The sequence below is a fragment of the Argiope bruennichi genome, chromosome 10 (assembly GCF_947563725.1).
Source record: "Argiope bruennichi chromosome 10, qqArgBrue1.1, whole genome shotgun sequence".
NCBI classification, from domain to species: Eukaryota; Metazoa; Arthropoda; class Arachnida; order Araneae; family Araneidae; genus Argiope; species Argiope bruennichi.
In genome coordinates, this window is record NC_079160.1 from 109,362,006 (window position 1) to 109,377,138 (window position 15,133).

Here is a 15,133-nt window from a genome sequence, read left to right on the forward strand (position 1 = left end):
TAAACCATTTTAAAACTCAAAAAAATATTTAACTACGCCCATTTTATTTCTGTGCAATGCATTAAAACTGAACAAAAAATGCCTGCCATTGGTCATTGCGCTTTTTGTGCAATTTTTCTATCCTTTTAATGTAATACCTATGTTTTCTATGCAAGTTCCCGTTTATGAGATTTTCTCATACTTAAATATTTAAGAATATATATGTATTGAGGAGATTTCACAGTGATATTTCTCACTATTTGATGTACTTAATTCATAACAATGCATGTTGCGATGATATTGAATACATTTTTGTGTTTGTTATTATTGATATAATTAAGAGCAAAATAATAGTAAGTCAAAAGAATTAAGAAAAAAATGGCATCTTTCTTTCATGTTTTGTTGTTTAGACAGTAAAATCTCTTTCAAATTATTTCTTTTTGTTTCAGATTATGAATCATTTAGAAACTGTTTAGGATACGCTGTGAATGAATCAAAGTGCCATAAACAGCACCAGAAGATCATGAAAGATAAAAAAACTCTTCAAGAAATATTGAGAGGTTTGAAAGAGGCTTTCAAGTAAAAAATAGACATAATTCTACTATAAATTGTGACCTGAAATAAACGTCACAAACTTACACAAAAAGTACTCTATTGTATCGCCATGAAAAAAACAGTATATTGTTCCTAAAATTGCTTTCAATTGAATACTATGCGTGTCTGGCAGCCAGTTGGTTCGCTGAAAATACAGTTTATATTTATTTTCTGATAAATCGCTTAGATTTATCAGATCAGATTTATTTTGGTGGAATCTTCCTATGCATGATTCCACCAAATTGTATGACATCAAAGTCGTGTTATTTTAACTGTTTTACTTAAGTTCCGTTCATGTACATAATAGTGTACATGATCGGAACTTAAGTAAAACAGTTAAAATAGAAATATTTTATCATTTGATTAATAAGTAAAACAGTTAGACAATAGTGTGCATGAACCTTCCAAATGGAGACAGTTCTCATAATTATTAGAAGTCTTCATCATTAGTTTTCAGCAATGGAAGAAAACCAAATGATAAAATATTTAATGAAGCAATTTGAAATTTCGAGTAATATTGTAATTTTTGGTGAAAATCAGATTTAAAAAATACATATTTAAAATTTCGAAATTCATACGTTGTCGGGATCAATTCCCCTTCATAACCCCAGTGCATTCCCATTGTTTTGAAAGTTTTACAGAAAAGATTTCTTATTTGCTTGGCAATCAAGAAAAGTAGACTTTCATGTGGAGTGTGAGCGATCAGTAGTTCGTGAGGATAAGCAGGGCAAATATATTTTAATGATCACACGGAAACTGACCGAGTTTCTTGTGAAATTAATAAGTTATGAAGAAAATAATTTTAATTGTCTTTAAGAAATATTCGTAACCGTGATATGGAATTGCTTATCAGAAATTGTATAAAAATAAGGAGCGGCTCGATATGTATAAATGTATAATTAGTCAAGAAAACTGTTTCCTGATTTTTTTTTTTTTTTTTTTTTTTTTTTTTGCGTAGCAGCTTCTAGAAAAATAGCACAGAAGTGAGTAAGAAAATAATTTTTTCTTACTTGGAATTATGTGCATGATATAAAGGCTTTAGTAATGAAAAACTTATTTTATTTACGAGAGAAGTTTTGAAATACTGATAAATTATAAAATCACATAAGGTCGCGGATTTAGAAAAGTATTAATATCGTTTTCATAAGCCAAGTTATCCCTCTACTTAAAGTATAATCAAAACTTTCTTGTGAAATGTTGTTATATGAATTTTGCTTTAATTGTCAAAACGCTCACTTCCTGAAAGTTCAGTCATCGCATGAGCATATCATTATTATTTACAATTTTCTATAAATTTGTTGTGGGGTTTTTTCAAAAAAATCATTGATTGTTTTCATTTTGTACTGCCTAACTCTGAATTGTGGTTGTTATATTCATTTAGCTTTGAATGGTATTCTGACTGCATAAAAGGGTAAATTGCCTTCTAAACGTGTGGATGCAGTAGATAGTAATCTGTCTTCCCACACTTGTGTAGATTTTCCTGAAAAAAATTCGTTTTTACAGTAAAATGCTGGTATAGTATCTTGAAGGATCTGGCACAAAATATTATACATGGATTATAAAGATTATAATTTCTGTTTTAGATAATTTTGGTTAATTAAATTCTACTAATGCAAATTGATTTAATATTAGTAATTTTAAAGGGTTTTTTAATATATATATAATGCGTATTACTACTTAGTTTTATAAACATTAAATTACTTTTAAAATTAAGCAGTTACTATAAAAATGACAAAATCATACATTTGCTGTATATTGTGAATACTAATAATATATTTTTCATGACATTTTGGCTAAGTGTATATAAGTGCTTATTTGCAAAAAAAAAAAAAAAAAAAAAAAAAAAAGCTGTCTAACATATTGTTTGTCTGTGAGTATTAAGTACAATATTTAACATTGTACTGAGAACATGGAATGCTTTTAAATAGGGGGTTGATTGCCACGGTAAATTCAAAATTTTAATGAGATACATTACATTCTTTAAATGAAAATTAAATAACAGTATTATATTTTTCTTCATCATCCTTTAAATTAAATTTTCTAGAGAGGGAAATGATGAGGTTCTTTTTGCTTTCCAGGAAATGTTTTTCCTTTGATAAGAATGGAGATATAATTACCAGTAGAAAATTTTTACTTTCAAAAACAAAAGAAAAAACTATATAATATTGGGCTCATGGAATGTTTTTCAATTGAATGATATTAGCAAAATGTGAAATTTTAATGTAGATCACTGCATTTTTAAAGGAAGATTAAATATTTATACTTTTTTCTTCATCAGTGTTTAAAATTAGCGTTTTTAGAGAGAAAAAAGATGTTGTTTTCTTCATTTTTCATTATATTTCTTTCCTTGATAAGAATGGAGGATTAATAGCAGGTAGAAAATTTGGGAATTCATAAAAAAAAGCAAGCAAAACGCCACTGAATCTTTGCTTTGTATAAATGAAATACTTTATTATTATAAAAGTAAAGAATGCATCGCGATTCTAATAAACTTATAGAGTGAATAAACTTAAGGATATAAATGACTAAATAATGGTGTTCCGTTGCTTTTAATAGTTAAAATATCGTGTTTAAATAGACATTCATGTTTTCAAAACTGTTTATTGTTTGTTTCTTTTCAGAAAAATTGACTGGTTAGGTAGATGTTTAGAAGTAAATACCAAAGACTTTTGTGGAGAACACCAGTCAGACTATTTTTATAAATCTGCGCTCGACAGTGTGATTAAATTGAACAAGCTCCTCTGCAACGAGGTCATCCTACCTGCAGAACATAACTTGCACGAGTTGGTCATTTTGGGACTCCCGAGGCTTATAGAGTCCACTGTAGCCATATTAACACTTCCTTGAAGAATTGTACCAAATAAAGACAAAATAAATACTTTAAAATGAAGTGAAATTTTTTTGGCTTTCTTGGCTTCTTTTATTTTGTTCAATAAGAACTTCCAATCAATTTGATGTTCACTTTTGAAATTTTGCACACTTGTGTATTTTTAATGGTATTATGATACACTGATATTAGTAGTAATAGGTTAATGTTAACAAATTTGCTTCCGTATAAATGGAATTATTTCTTGAAGCCCAATGTACGAGATGAAAAATGATACTAAACTAGAAAAATAATAATGTTAAGAATATCATGATAGATATTGCGTCAAATTAGCAACTGTTAATCCTATTATAAAACTATTTCATATAAATATATAATTTATCCATTTTATTTCAAATTATAAACGGATTTTATCATTTCGTTTACAATAACAATTTAATTGGCAAATGAGGAAATGTTGTACTTTTTTTTTCTTTTTTGAACATACTAAGTAGATACACTGGTGCCACAATAACAATAAACCGATTTAATATTGTGTAGATTCCCCACGAGCACGTAGAAATGGAGCAAACGGCATGGCATGGATTTAACTAATTTGTTAAGATATTCTGCAGATAGTTCACAGACAAAGACACAGATAGTTCACTACAAAATCATGGAAGTGCGAGATGGTAGAGATCTTTTAAGGACAGCACGTTGCAAAACATCCCAGATATGCTTGATAATGCTCATGTCAAAGGAATTAGGTGGCCAAGAGATGGAACGAAATTCAGAAGAGTGTTTCCTCAGGCCACTTGGTAGCTACAGTAGATCTGTGGGGTGGTGCATTATCCTATTGGAATTGTCCACGTCCGCAGGAATGCATACATGGCATGAATGGATGCAAATTGTTTAACAGGATATTAACGTACCGCTCACCTGTCCTGGCTGAATCCAGAAATATCAACGGTCCTATTTCATGCCAACTGCACACGCTCCATTCCTCACAGAACCTCCACCAGCTTGAACAATTCCTTGTGGGCATAAGAGACCCATGGATGCATGGGGTTTTCTCCACACCCGTACATGTCCATCCACTCGGTACAATTGGAAACGGCATTCGTCAGAGCGGAAAATGTTTTTAAAATTATTAGTAGTCCAATGACTGTGTTGGCGAACCCAGTCAAGGCGCAGAGCTTTGTGCCGCTGAGTCAACAATGGCCACGAGATGTCTGTGGCTTCGAAGCCCGTATAAATTAGAGTACGTTGAGCAGTGTGTACGCTGATGCTTGTTGAAGGGCTTGCATTCAAACCCGCAGCAATTTGAGGAAGTGGAACGTCTATCTCGTGGAACGATTTTTTTTCAGCCCTCGATCATCCGTTCTGTCAAGGTCTTTTTTCCGGCAGTACCGCTGTCGGAGATTTGAAGTTTCATAGAAAACCTGATATTCGCGGTACACCCTTGAAATGCTGTGCCCCATTTCCGGTGTGCCGACGATTAGTCCCCGTTGAAAAATCACTAAAATATTGATAATCCTCTATTACAACAACAAGATACGATGCAATAACCTCCTTCAGACACCTATCCTCTTAATTACGCTATGTCGACCACATCGCCTTACATTAATTGGTTGAACACCTTCATAATTTGCATACGACCTGCCATACCAGTTTTTCTGGCTCTTCAGTGTTTATAATATATTCACGTATTTTTAGAATTTTTTTTTAATTATTTAATTAATTCACTCCTAGAAATTTATTTTAATTATAACCCAAAAATCTGTGTATGAAGGCATTCTTACAATTCCTATGTAAACATCTGGAGTTGTGGATCCCTCTTAAAAGTCAATGAAATCACGTTGCTTCTGAGAACCCATGCGAAATAAAAGGTCAACCTAACAATATTGAAAGCAGCGATATTTAAGAAAGCTGAAAAGATATATCAAATGTCAAGCAACCAGTTGTATAACAAGAGAAAAACCCCTTCAGGGGTTATGATAAACATTTAAATCCTTTTTATTTATTACATTTACCGTCTTTGTCAAAATTAATATTCCGAATAGGCAAGCTTTATGTTCGTTTTGGGTGATAATTTTTTGCTTTCAATTTCTCAAAAAATGTTTTTCGATATGTATAATTTGGTTTTCCTGTTTGATTGATTTGGTTTTACCGTTACGAAGTATAGCCAAATAAATAAAAAAAATAATTAAATAAACTGAATCCTAAAACATAATTTTTTCAAAAGATATTTTATATTTGAAATTGAATATTACAGAAAAAAAATATCCAGGTATATTGAAGCTTGGTAAGATAAATAAATAAATAAAAATAACGATGATATACAAAATGCAATCGAATGAAAACATAAGAAACAGCCTCAAAAAATATAACCACGTAGCATCTGCACTTCACAGAACAATATAAGAATGCACTAATTAATTTTGAGAACACAGGCTAAACACATTTATCCTTAAAAGAATTTAAAAAAATCAGAGATACATCAAAATATTTTAAACGAATTTTCAAAGTTTGTGGAGGCAAAATTTTTAAAGTAATTAAATATAATGAAGGTATTCTTATAAAATCTCCTATCTCTCTAGATTCTAATTGGCATATCAAAATAAACATAACTGTATATTTCATGCCAATAAAAAATGTTATTTATAATTTATCGAAAAATAACATGCAAAGAATCTCTCCAAACAAATTTGAATCTATGAATATTATTACAGAAATCAATTAAATATATGTATAGAAAATTGTAATTGTCCCTATAAAACAAGTATGACAAAAATTTTAGACTTATTCAAGAATTCTAGAATCATTTTCCTCAACGATCCTAAGTCCACTGAGTGTACTTAAGAAGCACAGCATGTTCCATAACGGATGCTGTGCTCTACCACAAATAATTCTCTATGTGGATTCTGATTCTAAGCTGGTAAAAAGCTCTTTCCAAGCTCGTTCACAGAGTTCTTGAATATTCAACAGCCCAATTGGTCACCATGGCTTAAGGAGGAGGGCAATAATGACCATTCAAGAAGCGCGGGTGCTATAGCGGCATTCAGCAAGAATACCTTTTGCGTGCCATTGCAGAATAATAGTAACAAAATATTAACATGTTCGCTGCATCTACCTTGCAATGTTTGGCAGTTGATCTCTACCATGTGGTTAATACATATGTTTCAGAAAATCGAATATTTATTTTTGATGCATTTTTTTCGTAGTTCAAAATTTAAATTTCTTCTAGAGCTATAATTGTATTCGCCAGCTGACATACCAAATTTTATTGATTTCAGCCATTGCATTTTGTGTTAATATAAATACGATTATGCAGACAGACAGACGATGCATTTGACAACGAATTCATTTCATATTTTTTTGAAAATCTACATTATCGAGGCTAAAATTCTGAGTCAACTTTTTTAGTCTACTTTTTTTTTATCTTGTTTTCTAATTAACTTTTTCATTTTTATTTGGACAGGTGGATAGACATGATTTGTCAGAATGGCTTTTGTTTAAAATGTGACATAAATCCTCAAATTTAATTTTATAATCATGTACTAAAATTAATTAGTCTAGTTAAAGTATTTCTAAGCTATCAAGTTCAAACAACAAACGAACAGACATAATCCCAAAAAGGGCTAATCGGACTCAAGGAGATCTCAAACATGCCGCAAGGTCAAACTCTTGAATTAGATTTTAGCCACGATGACAACACTTTCTCTTAGTGTTCGGAAAAGTAAGAATTTGAAATTCATAGATTTAGTTCAAATTCAGATATGGATTTATCACTGTGACGCAACATTATACAAAAATATTGCCAATTTGGAATAGTTTGATTATTTTTGTGTGCTGTATAATGCCATAAAAGCCAGTGTTGACTAAGCCAAGTTAACTTTTTAAAACAACAAAAGTTAAGTTTTTAAGCGAAAATCTTTAGTGTAGGAAAAAAGTAGCACAAAATTTTGTATAGCCTATCCAAATAAAAGAATTTATTTCTAAAATTGTAGCACCAATTTCTGTAAGCATGGTTAAAGTAAAATAAAGTAATACACCTTACGTTCAGATGAAGGAGGACAATTATGATAATTTTTCTCATGACTGAATCAAAATATTATGTATTTTCTTCTACATAATTTCCTCTTCTCCTTTTTTTTCGAAGTATATAAGAAAAATCTAGAAAGGCATTTGTTCTTTTTGAACCAAAATAGGATACTTTTGATGTTCTTTGATGAATTAGAATTTAATCCCTCTTGTCTTGATTCCAATTCATAAAAGTTGGCTGCGTCTACTGTTTCTCCGGCTGTTCTTCTAATTAGTGATAAAAATTTCATTTATTCACTATCAAAGTTAGTCAACTATTTGTACTACATCTCAGCAAATATTAGGGACAACAACTTCGAAAAGTCGGGGGGGGATGATAAAAACTTTCTAAAACTTTCTCGCATACTTTTTCATAAAGGAGTTATCTCGGAAATGCCTTGCATGGTTTGACGAACAGTAGCCTTCGGAATGAATTCAGCACTTTTATTGAATCTATCATGTAATCCTTGTAGAGATTTTGACTAGTAATCTCTGGTATGCGGTAAATAGTATCCGAAAATCGAATTTGTGTCTTAGAAGCGTTTTTTCCAACCGAATAAAAGAAAAATTTGGACCAAAACCACACAATTCATACCATAACTTTTAGTCACAAATTCACATATCGAATATGATACATTTGAGACAATGCGTTTTTTGAGTTATCTCTCTCAAATGTTTCTGAAAGTATAGACAGATAGATGGCCAACTATATATTGGGCTTCGCTCCAAATTTGATATGTCTCTAGATTATAAGTCTTAATTCTGTGTGTCAAATCTTATACATTTAGCTCTCTTTAGTTTGTGGCTATCGTATCAATCTATATTCGAACATCAGAACAGAAATAATTTGTCGGAACGGATTTTTCTCAAAATTTGATAGAAATCTACAACTTTTGTGTCAATACAGCATGCCTAATTTCATTCGTCTTGTTTCAAGAGTTTTGGAGTTATTTTTGTCATAGACAGACAGACTGACATTTTCAAAAAATTGTGATTTTCTAACTCAGTTAGGTCTAAAATTGTAGATTTGTCAAGGTCTCGAGTTAAAATTGATTTTTGACGTTTATTGAACTCTAAACTACGTGAAGAAGAAAGTAAAAATGTCACCTATTTTAAAGCGCCATACCAGTTTTGAACTAGCGATATGGCTTGAAAAATATACAGTACTGTATGAAATTTTATTCATACTTCCAACTTTCGATCAAAAGCCGAAAAACTCAAAATTTTTTCTCCAGGAACTATTAACTTTCAGATTACCTGGCATCACATTGTTCGTGTTTGAGTATGCTATCTCCTCTCTCTCACTATCACTTTTTCTCGCTGTTGTAATTTTTATCAGAAATAAGTAGCGAAAATACTTGTTTATTTATACTATCAAGGTTAAAACGTAAACATCGAAATTTTTGTTAGTAAACATAAAGCGACAAATCAGTTTTTCTCGAAACGCTTTGAATTCCAGTTAACCAGAAATATCTAGCAAATTTTGTTTGGTTTCGTTAGTTTCGAGGCTTTATAACGCAAGAACCATTATGTAACCAGGGTAACCGTTATGCTGTGCCCTGTAAGTTTATTTCTGGTTCAAAGAAAGCTTAACTTCAATAGTTTCGATTTGAATGGTATATATATATAATAGTAATAAAAACCAAGTTAATAAGAAAAAAAAAGTATCAGAATTAAACCAAATAAAATTAGAATCCGGCCTGAAGACTCTCAAGGGTCACCCTCAGTCCGGGATTTTAAAAAAAACGATTTTTTCTGTAAGGAATACAGACTAAAATGTCCAACAGCATTAATTCCTCGTGACCCGAAAATCCCGCGAAATTGGCCTAATAGATACACCATTTTAACAGAAAAAAAATAGAAAAATAAATTAGAAGAATACGACCACTAATAAGCAAAAATACAATAACATAAAATAACCATATAATAACACTCAAACCAATTATGAAACAAAAAGAAAAGGACATTACAGCAGCAGCCAAAAAAAAATATTTTTTTTAATATAAGCTCTTCCATTGTGTTTCCCGCTCCCAAAACTGCTTTAGCTAACGCCCTTCAAGATAAAAAAAAAAATAATTGGAGGTTCTCAGCGTCATCTATTGAGTTATTTAATATGCAACGGAAGGTCTATTTTTATTTTAGTTCAAGGATTAATCCCAAATCCCTTTTTAATTAAAAAATTAATATTGCAGTAGTTTCTGGGAAATTCATTATTAGTTAAATTATATAATTATATATATATATATATATATATATATATATATATATATATATATATATATATATATATATAATTATATAATTTAACTAATAATGAATTTCCCAGAAACTACTGCAATATTAATTTTTTAATTAAAAAGGGATTTGGGATTAATCCTTGAATATATATATATATATATATATATATATATATGTGTGTGTGTGTGTGTGTGTGTGTGTGTGTGTGTGTGTGTGTGTGTGTGTGTGTGTGTGTGTGTGTGTGTGTGTGTGTGTGTGTGTGTGTGTGTGTGTGTGTGTGCGTGCGCGTATTAACACAGTTTCTGCTTACAATCCCTAAATACTTTTCTATTTTTTATTATCTCTTTTATTATTTTTTTATAATTATATTTTTTATTCATTTTTATTTAACTTTTATTTTTTTATATTTGTGGAGATAAAAGTCTTGTAATAAAAGTTTCAGGCAATTTCTTCCTTTATTTTTTACACTCCCTTCTTCATTGCTTCATTTATTCTTTCTTCAGCCTTTCTTTCTAGTTTCTAGAAAGAGAAGTTTTTGTAATGAGTGATCAAATGACTTCAGTGGCAATTGCCTTTAAATATACAGATTCAATAATTTTAACAAATATATATAAAACAAAATAGTAATTTGTACGATTCCCCTTAATCATATTCATTGCCATTCTCTTATTTTTCGTACCTGCCTTCGTCTTTCAAAAAGATATCAGTATACAATTTGGAATAAAAGAAAAATTTCCTCTTTTCTAAATGTTTATAAATATAGTAGCTCAAAGGGAATTTATGTTAAGATAAACAGAAATTGCATTGCAACAGAATTTAGATTTGCACGTACATCAGAAAATGTCTCAAATATTATTTCATTCAAACAGTGTAATAATTACAAATAAATTGATATCTAATTTGATTGATATTGCCTGTGATTTTGTTCGTTATTCTGATAATCAGAAACGTTCATCTGCGGCTAAAACAGGTGTTACAATTTCCGAATAATGAGATAAGTAGTTTTTTTTCAATCACAGCTGTCTTCAGATGAGTTTGAGTGCATTAAGATTAATGAATTATCACTCATATGTCAGTGGGAAACTGATTAAAAATGCCAATAAATTCTTATGATCGAGCCATCTTATTTACTTTCTTAGTCCAGCAAAGAGGTTTCGACTCAAAACCACATCGGTCAACATGAAGTTCTTGATTTTGTTTGCAACTGCAGGTAATTAAATTTTTTTCAAGCCTTCTGAAGATCACAGTATCTCCAATTTTTATTTCTGACATTTTTTCAGTTCATTTCATTATTTACTAACCTGAAATTTGTACTTTATAACCAATTGACTCACCGAAATTGATCATTGCGGAAATTTTTATTTTAAAAAAATCCGTGACTTTATCATGAATGGTTTCCTCAGAAAAACACATTTATGCTTAAAATTTTGATTGGATATGTAACTTATGCTATTTTAGAAGCTTACATGGTTTTGTTCATTGCACTATGCATTTTCCTAATTTTTTCTTCATTTCTCTATATTTATATAATAGGAAATAGAAGCAATAATTATAAATAAGCAAATTTAAAAATGAAGCGTATTTTAAAAAGGTTAAAGTATGTTTCAAGCAATATTTAAAATGCCTATTTAGTCCATATTAACTTTATTCTAAAATGTTCCCTTATTTCCTGATCCAATTCCACTTTTTTTTATTTCAATTAATTCAACACAAGTTCTGATATTGCTGGAGTTAACAAGTTTCCACGCTCCGAGTGAAAGGATAAAAAATAGTCAAGCAAAACGAATTCTTTTTTAAAAGATACCTAGATTTTCCTATCCTATATCGACACGTGCAAAGAAATCACTATCAGAATCTCATAGTATAAATAAGGCAGGAAAAATATTTTCTCTCTCTTTTTACAGTCTTCTGCTCTTCTATCCCTTGTAAACGGACTTTAGTTCTGCCGCGCTTCTTTTACTTACATTATGCCTCCTGAGATGGAAGGAAGCGAAGTTTTAAAATTAATGTCTTCTCTCTTCTCCACTACTAGGGATTGCAATACCGGTATACCGGGATACCGAATACCGGTATTTTGAGCCATTTGTACAATTTTGTAATACCGGTATTCACAAGTTTAAATACCGGTTTTTCGGTATTTACTAGAAATTTTTAAAATTGTCTCCACTATATGTTCAGGTATCGCGAACATAGCAATATAGTATGCGTTTTTGTTTTTATGTCTCCCTAACGGGCGAAATTAATTAGCTAATGAATGGCGTAATTAATTGCTTAAATCTAAAGTAGCGAAACATGGATTATCCCTGAAAGAAAATATTGTATCCATAACGACTGATGGAGCAACAATTATGAAAAAAGTTGGAAAGTTGATTGGTACAAATCAGTAGTTGTGCTTTGCACATGGAATTCAATTAGGAGTAATAGATGTATTATACCAAAAATATAAAGAAGAATCCAAATACTGTGGATATAGAAACTTCGGATTCCAACTATAATAAATTGAAAAATCGCACAGAAGAAAGGCATACCGAAATAGAAAATGTCTTATGGTATTTACATAATTCTAATGATTTTAAAAATGAAAATGAAAAGAAGAAAAGAAAATAACCAATTCAAATCTGATTAAGTTAGAGTAAAATTTCTAAAAAACTTTTTCCCACAAACCTATCTACATTCAGAATTCGGTTCAATTATCGAAGATTATGATGTCACTACTGTGGATAGTGAAAAGGAATTGTCTCTTCAACCAAAATTAGAATTAGCAATAAATAAAAAAATTTCAACGAACCAAAATGCAATACAGAAATCAGCTATATCCAAAACCATCCGAAGAGAAATTGATTTATTTGAAGATGAGGGATTTAGAGGTAAATACTTGGAAAAAGTATATTGCGCATTGCTAACAGTACCACCAACTAGCGTAGATGCCGAAAGAGCGTTTTCGACAGCTGATAATTTTTACACAAAATTACTTTTCAAGCTTAATGACAGTACAATTGATGCATTACGTTTTTTTAGATCACATTTCAAAAATTTGTAATAGTACCACAAACTGAAAGGTGATATTTACACTTTTTTTGTGATTTAAATAAATAAGATGTTTCTTTACTTTTTTGTGATTATATACTGTTATAATTTATAAGTTACAAATTATTTTTTGTGATATTTACACTCTCTAACAAAACTGGCAAATAAAAAAAAAGAAACACCTGTGTTTTCTTTCTTTTTCCAAAATTTCTAATACCGGTATTAAAACCGGTATCCCGGTATTAAGATTTAAAAAATACCGAATACCGGTATTGAAATTTTGGTCCGGTATTGCAATCCCTATCCACTACGAAGCTGCTTTAAAATGTATATGTTTTGTGATATATATATATATATATATATATATATATATATATATATATATATATATATATATATATATATATATATATATATATATATATATATATATATATATATATATATATATATATTAAATTGCCACAATCATTGCCCCGAGTTGCGCATTTGTGCCACCAAAGAATATGTATACAAGATAGAGTTACAGTATACGTATACAGATGCCAGTTTGGTAGCTCTTAGTCCGATGGCTTGGCATAGAGAGTGTTTACACATCGACACACGCATTGTTGGAAATAGAGCTCAACATTGATAACGAGGAAAGTTATAAACGTATCTTTGCCTGAGAGAATTACCTTTTAATTAAAAGAATGATACAAACAACAAATTAACAACAGCATATTAAATTAATTTTTTGTTGATTTTAAAATCGTTTTCAAAAAATGTAACACCTTTGATTCATGAAGGAGTTTGACTTATAGAAAATCAATGGCAATTAATTGCATTTGGAAAAATAAGAGAGCTATTCTTTTCATTTTATCGCATAAAACTAGCCTTATCCATTTCTGGCATTCGATTATTTGATAGATCACCATGTTATTGTTATGGAAAAGAACATTTTTAGAATTATATTTGCTAGTAAGTCTGTTTTTCTATGAATTCAATACCTACTGAACAGAATGGACTAAACATATGAAATATTACATATAAAAAAAACTCGTACATAGTCTTTACTGCAAAATTGTGTGTTTGATATAAACGTGGGATGAAATAGACTCTTCTTATCAAATGTGTGCATTAACAGAAAATTCAGTGAGCTTGCGGGGGGAATTTTGGAATTTGTAAGAGTTTTTACCAAGTTAATTCAATAGTTTGTCTGATTGTAGATTTGCGGACTATGTGGAATTATGTGAAGAAAAGATACACCTGAATACACGAGTGTTTAGGGGAAATAGACCAGAAATATGCTATATCTAACATATTTAAACATTTAAAAAAAACGAAATAACATTTTATTGGTAGCAATTATCTTGTAGCGAAATTGATGTAGTTGTATTATTCGTACTCATACAGTGAAATATTTATGAATAATCTGATAAAAGAATCATCCGAATTATTCTGCCATGTTAACATCTTTTTCTGTTATGTCATTCAATTATACGTTTTTTTTTTTCTGTAATCAGACAAAATATTTTACTAATAGGAAATGTTATATTCCATCAAACTCTGCCCTATTACATTTTATTCTATTACGTAATCATTTTATTAAACTTATTTAATTAATATTCAGTAAAAACAAATTTATAAAATTTATTTTTTTATTTATTAAGATCACATTTTGTAATCATTTTTTTTTCGTCTTCATGAACTAGATTACTGAAATTTTATACAAACATTTTATAGAAATCCAATCATATTCTTCCAAAATACGAAAAAAGAAAAAGAATATTTATGTAAAAAGAGGCGTTTTATTAACTATAGAGAAGACGATATAATAATTTCATCAAATTCTAGAACAGGAAAAAAAGTTGCTTCTAAAGAGAATGAGGTATTGATAGAAATATTCTCAAAGAAGAAGAACTTTAATCACACTCAAATCGATTCTAATTTATTAATTAATGATTGGTAATTCCCATTTTTTTATATTCATCATAAGTGTGTTTTTAAGCGTTTTCTCTGCGCTGATTTTGTTTCTGTTTCCATTTGTTTTGGTAAAATACTTTTTTTTTACATTTTATTTTAATAGTAAAAACGTGCTTAATATTTCACACTCTGTCAAATATTTTTCTACTTTTAATTTTTATTATATTTCATATTGCATTATTACAATAATTAAGGCTTTATTTAAAAGTTTTTTCTCAAATTCTCAAGTGGACAACGCTATGGATATGGAATGAAATCTCATTAAAATTCACCAAATTACAAAATAATTTAGAATTATTTAAATTATGATCAGAAGTGTACATCAAAAACGTTCAGTTTCGACACACTGAAAATGGAACAAAAATTAATCGCTGCACCTACTGTTAACAGATAAGAAAAAGTTGAGTAGAAACAGCACATTTTTATATTAAAATTCTTAAT

At 29.7% G+C, this 15,133-nt stretch overlaps 1 protein-coding gene across 2 annotated transcripts in view; it reads left to right on the plus strand.

Annotated features, from left to right (window-relative positions):
• The first annotated feature begins 10,761 nt into the window (after nucleotides 1–10,761).
• LOC129989440 (uncharacterized) overlaps nucleotides 10,762–15,133 on the plus strand; it is a 46,305-nt gene continuing 41,933 nt past the window's right edge. The window contains exon 1 of one of the 2 annotated variants that reach the window (XM_056097984.1): nucleotides 10,762–10,910. In XM_056097984.1, coding sequence (XP_055953959.1) covers nucleotides 10,880–10,910 — 31 coding nt within the window. In that variant the 5' untranslated portion in view covers nucleotides 10,762–10,879. The remainder of the gene's footprint in view (nucleotides 10,911–15,133) is intronic. The other variant, XM_056097985.1, reaches the window with a different exon arrangement.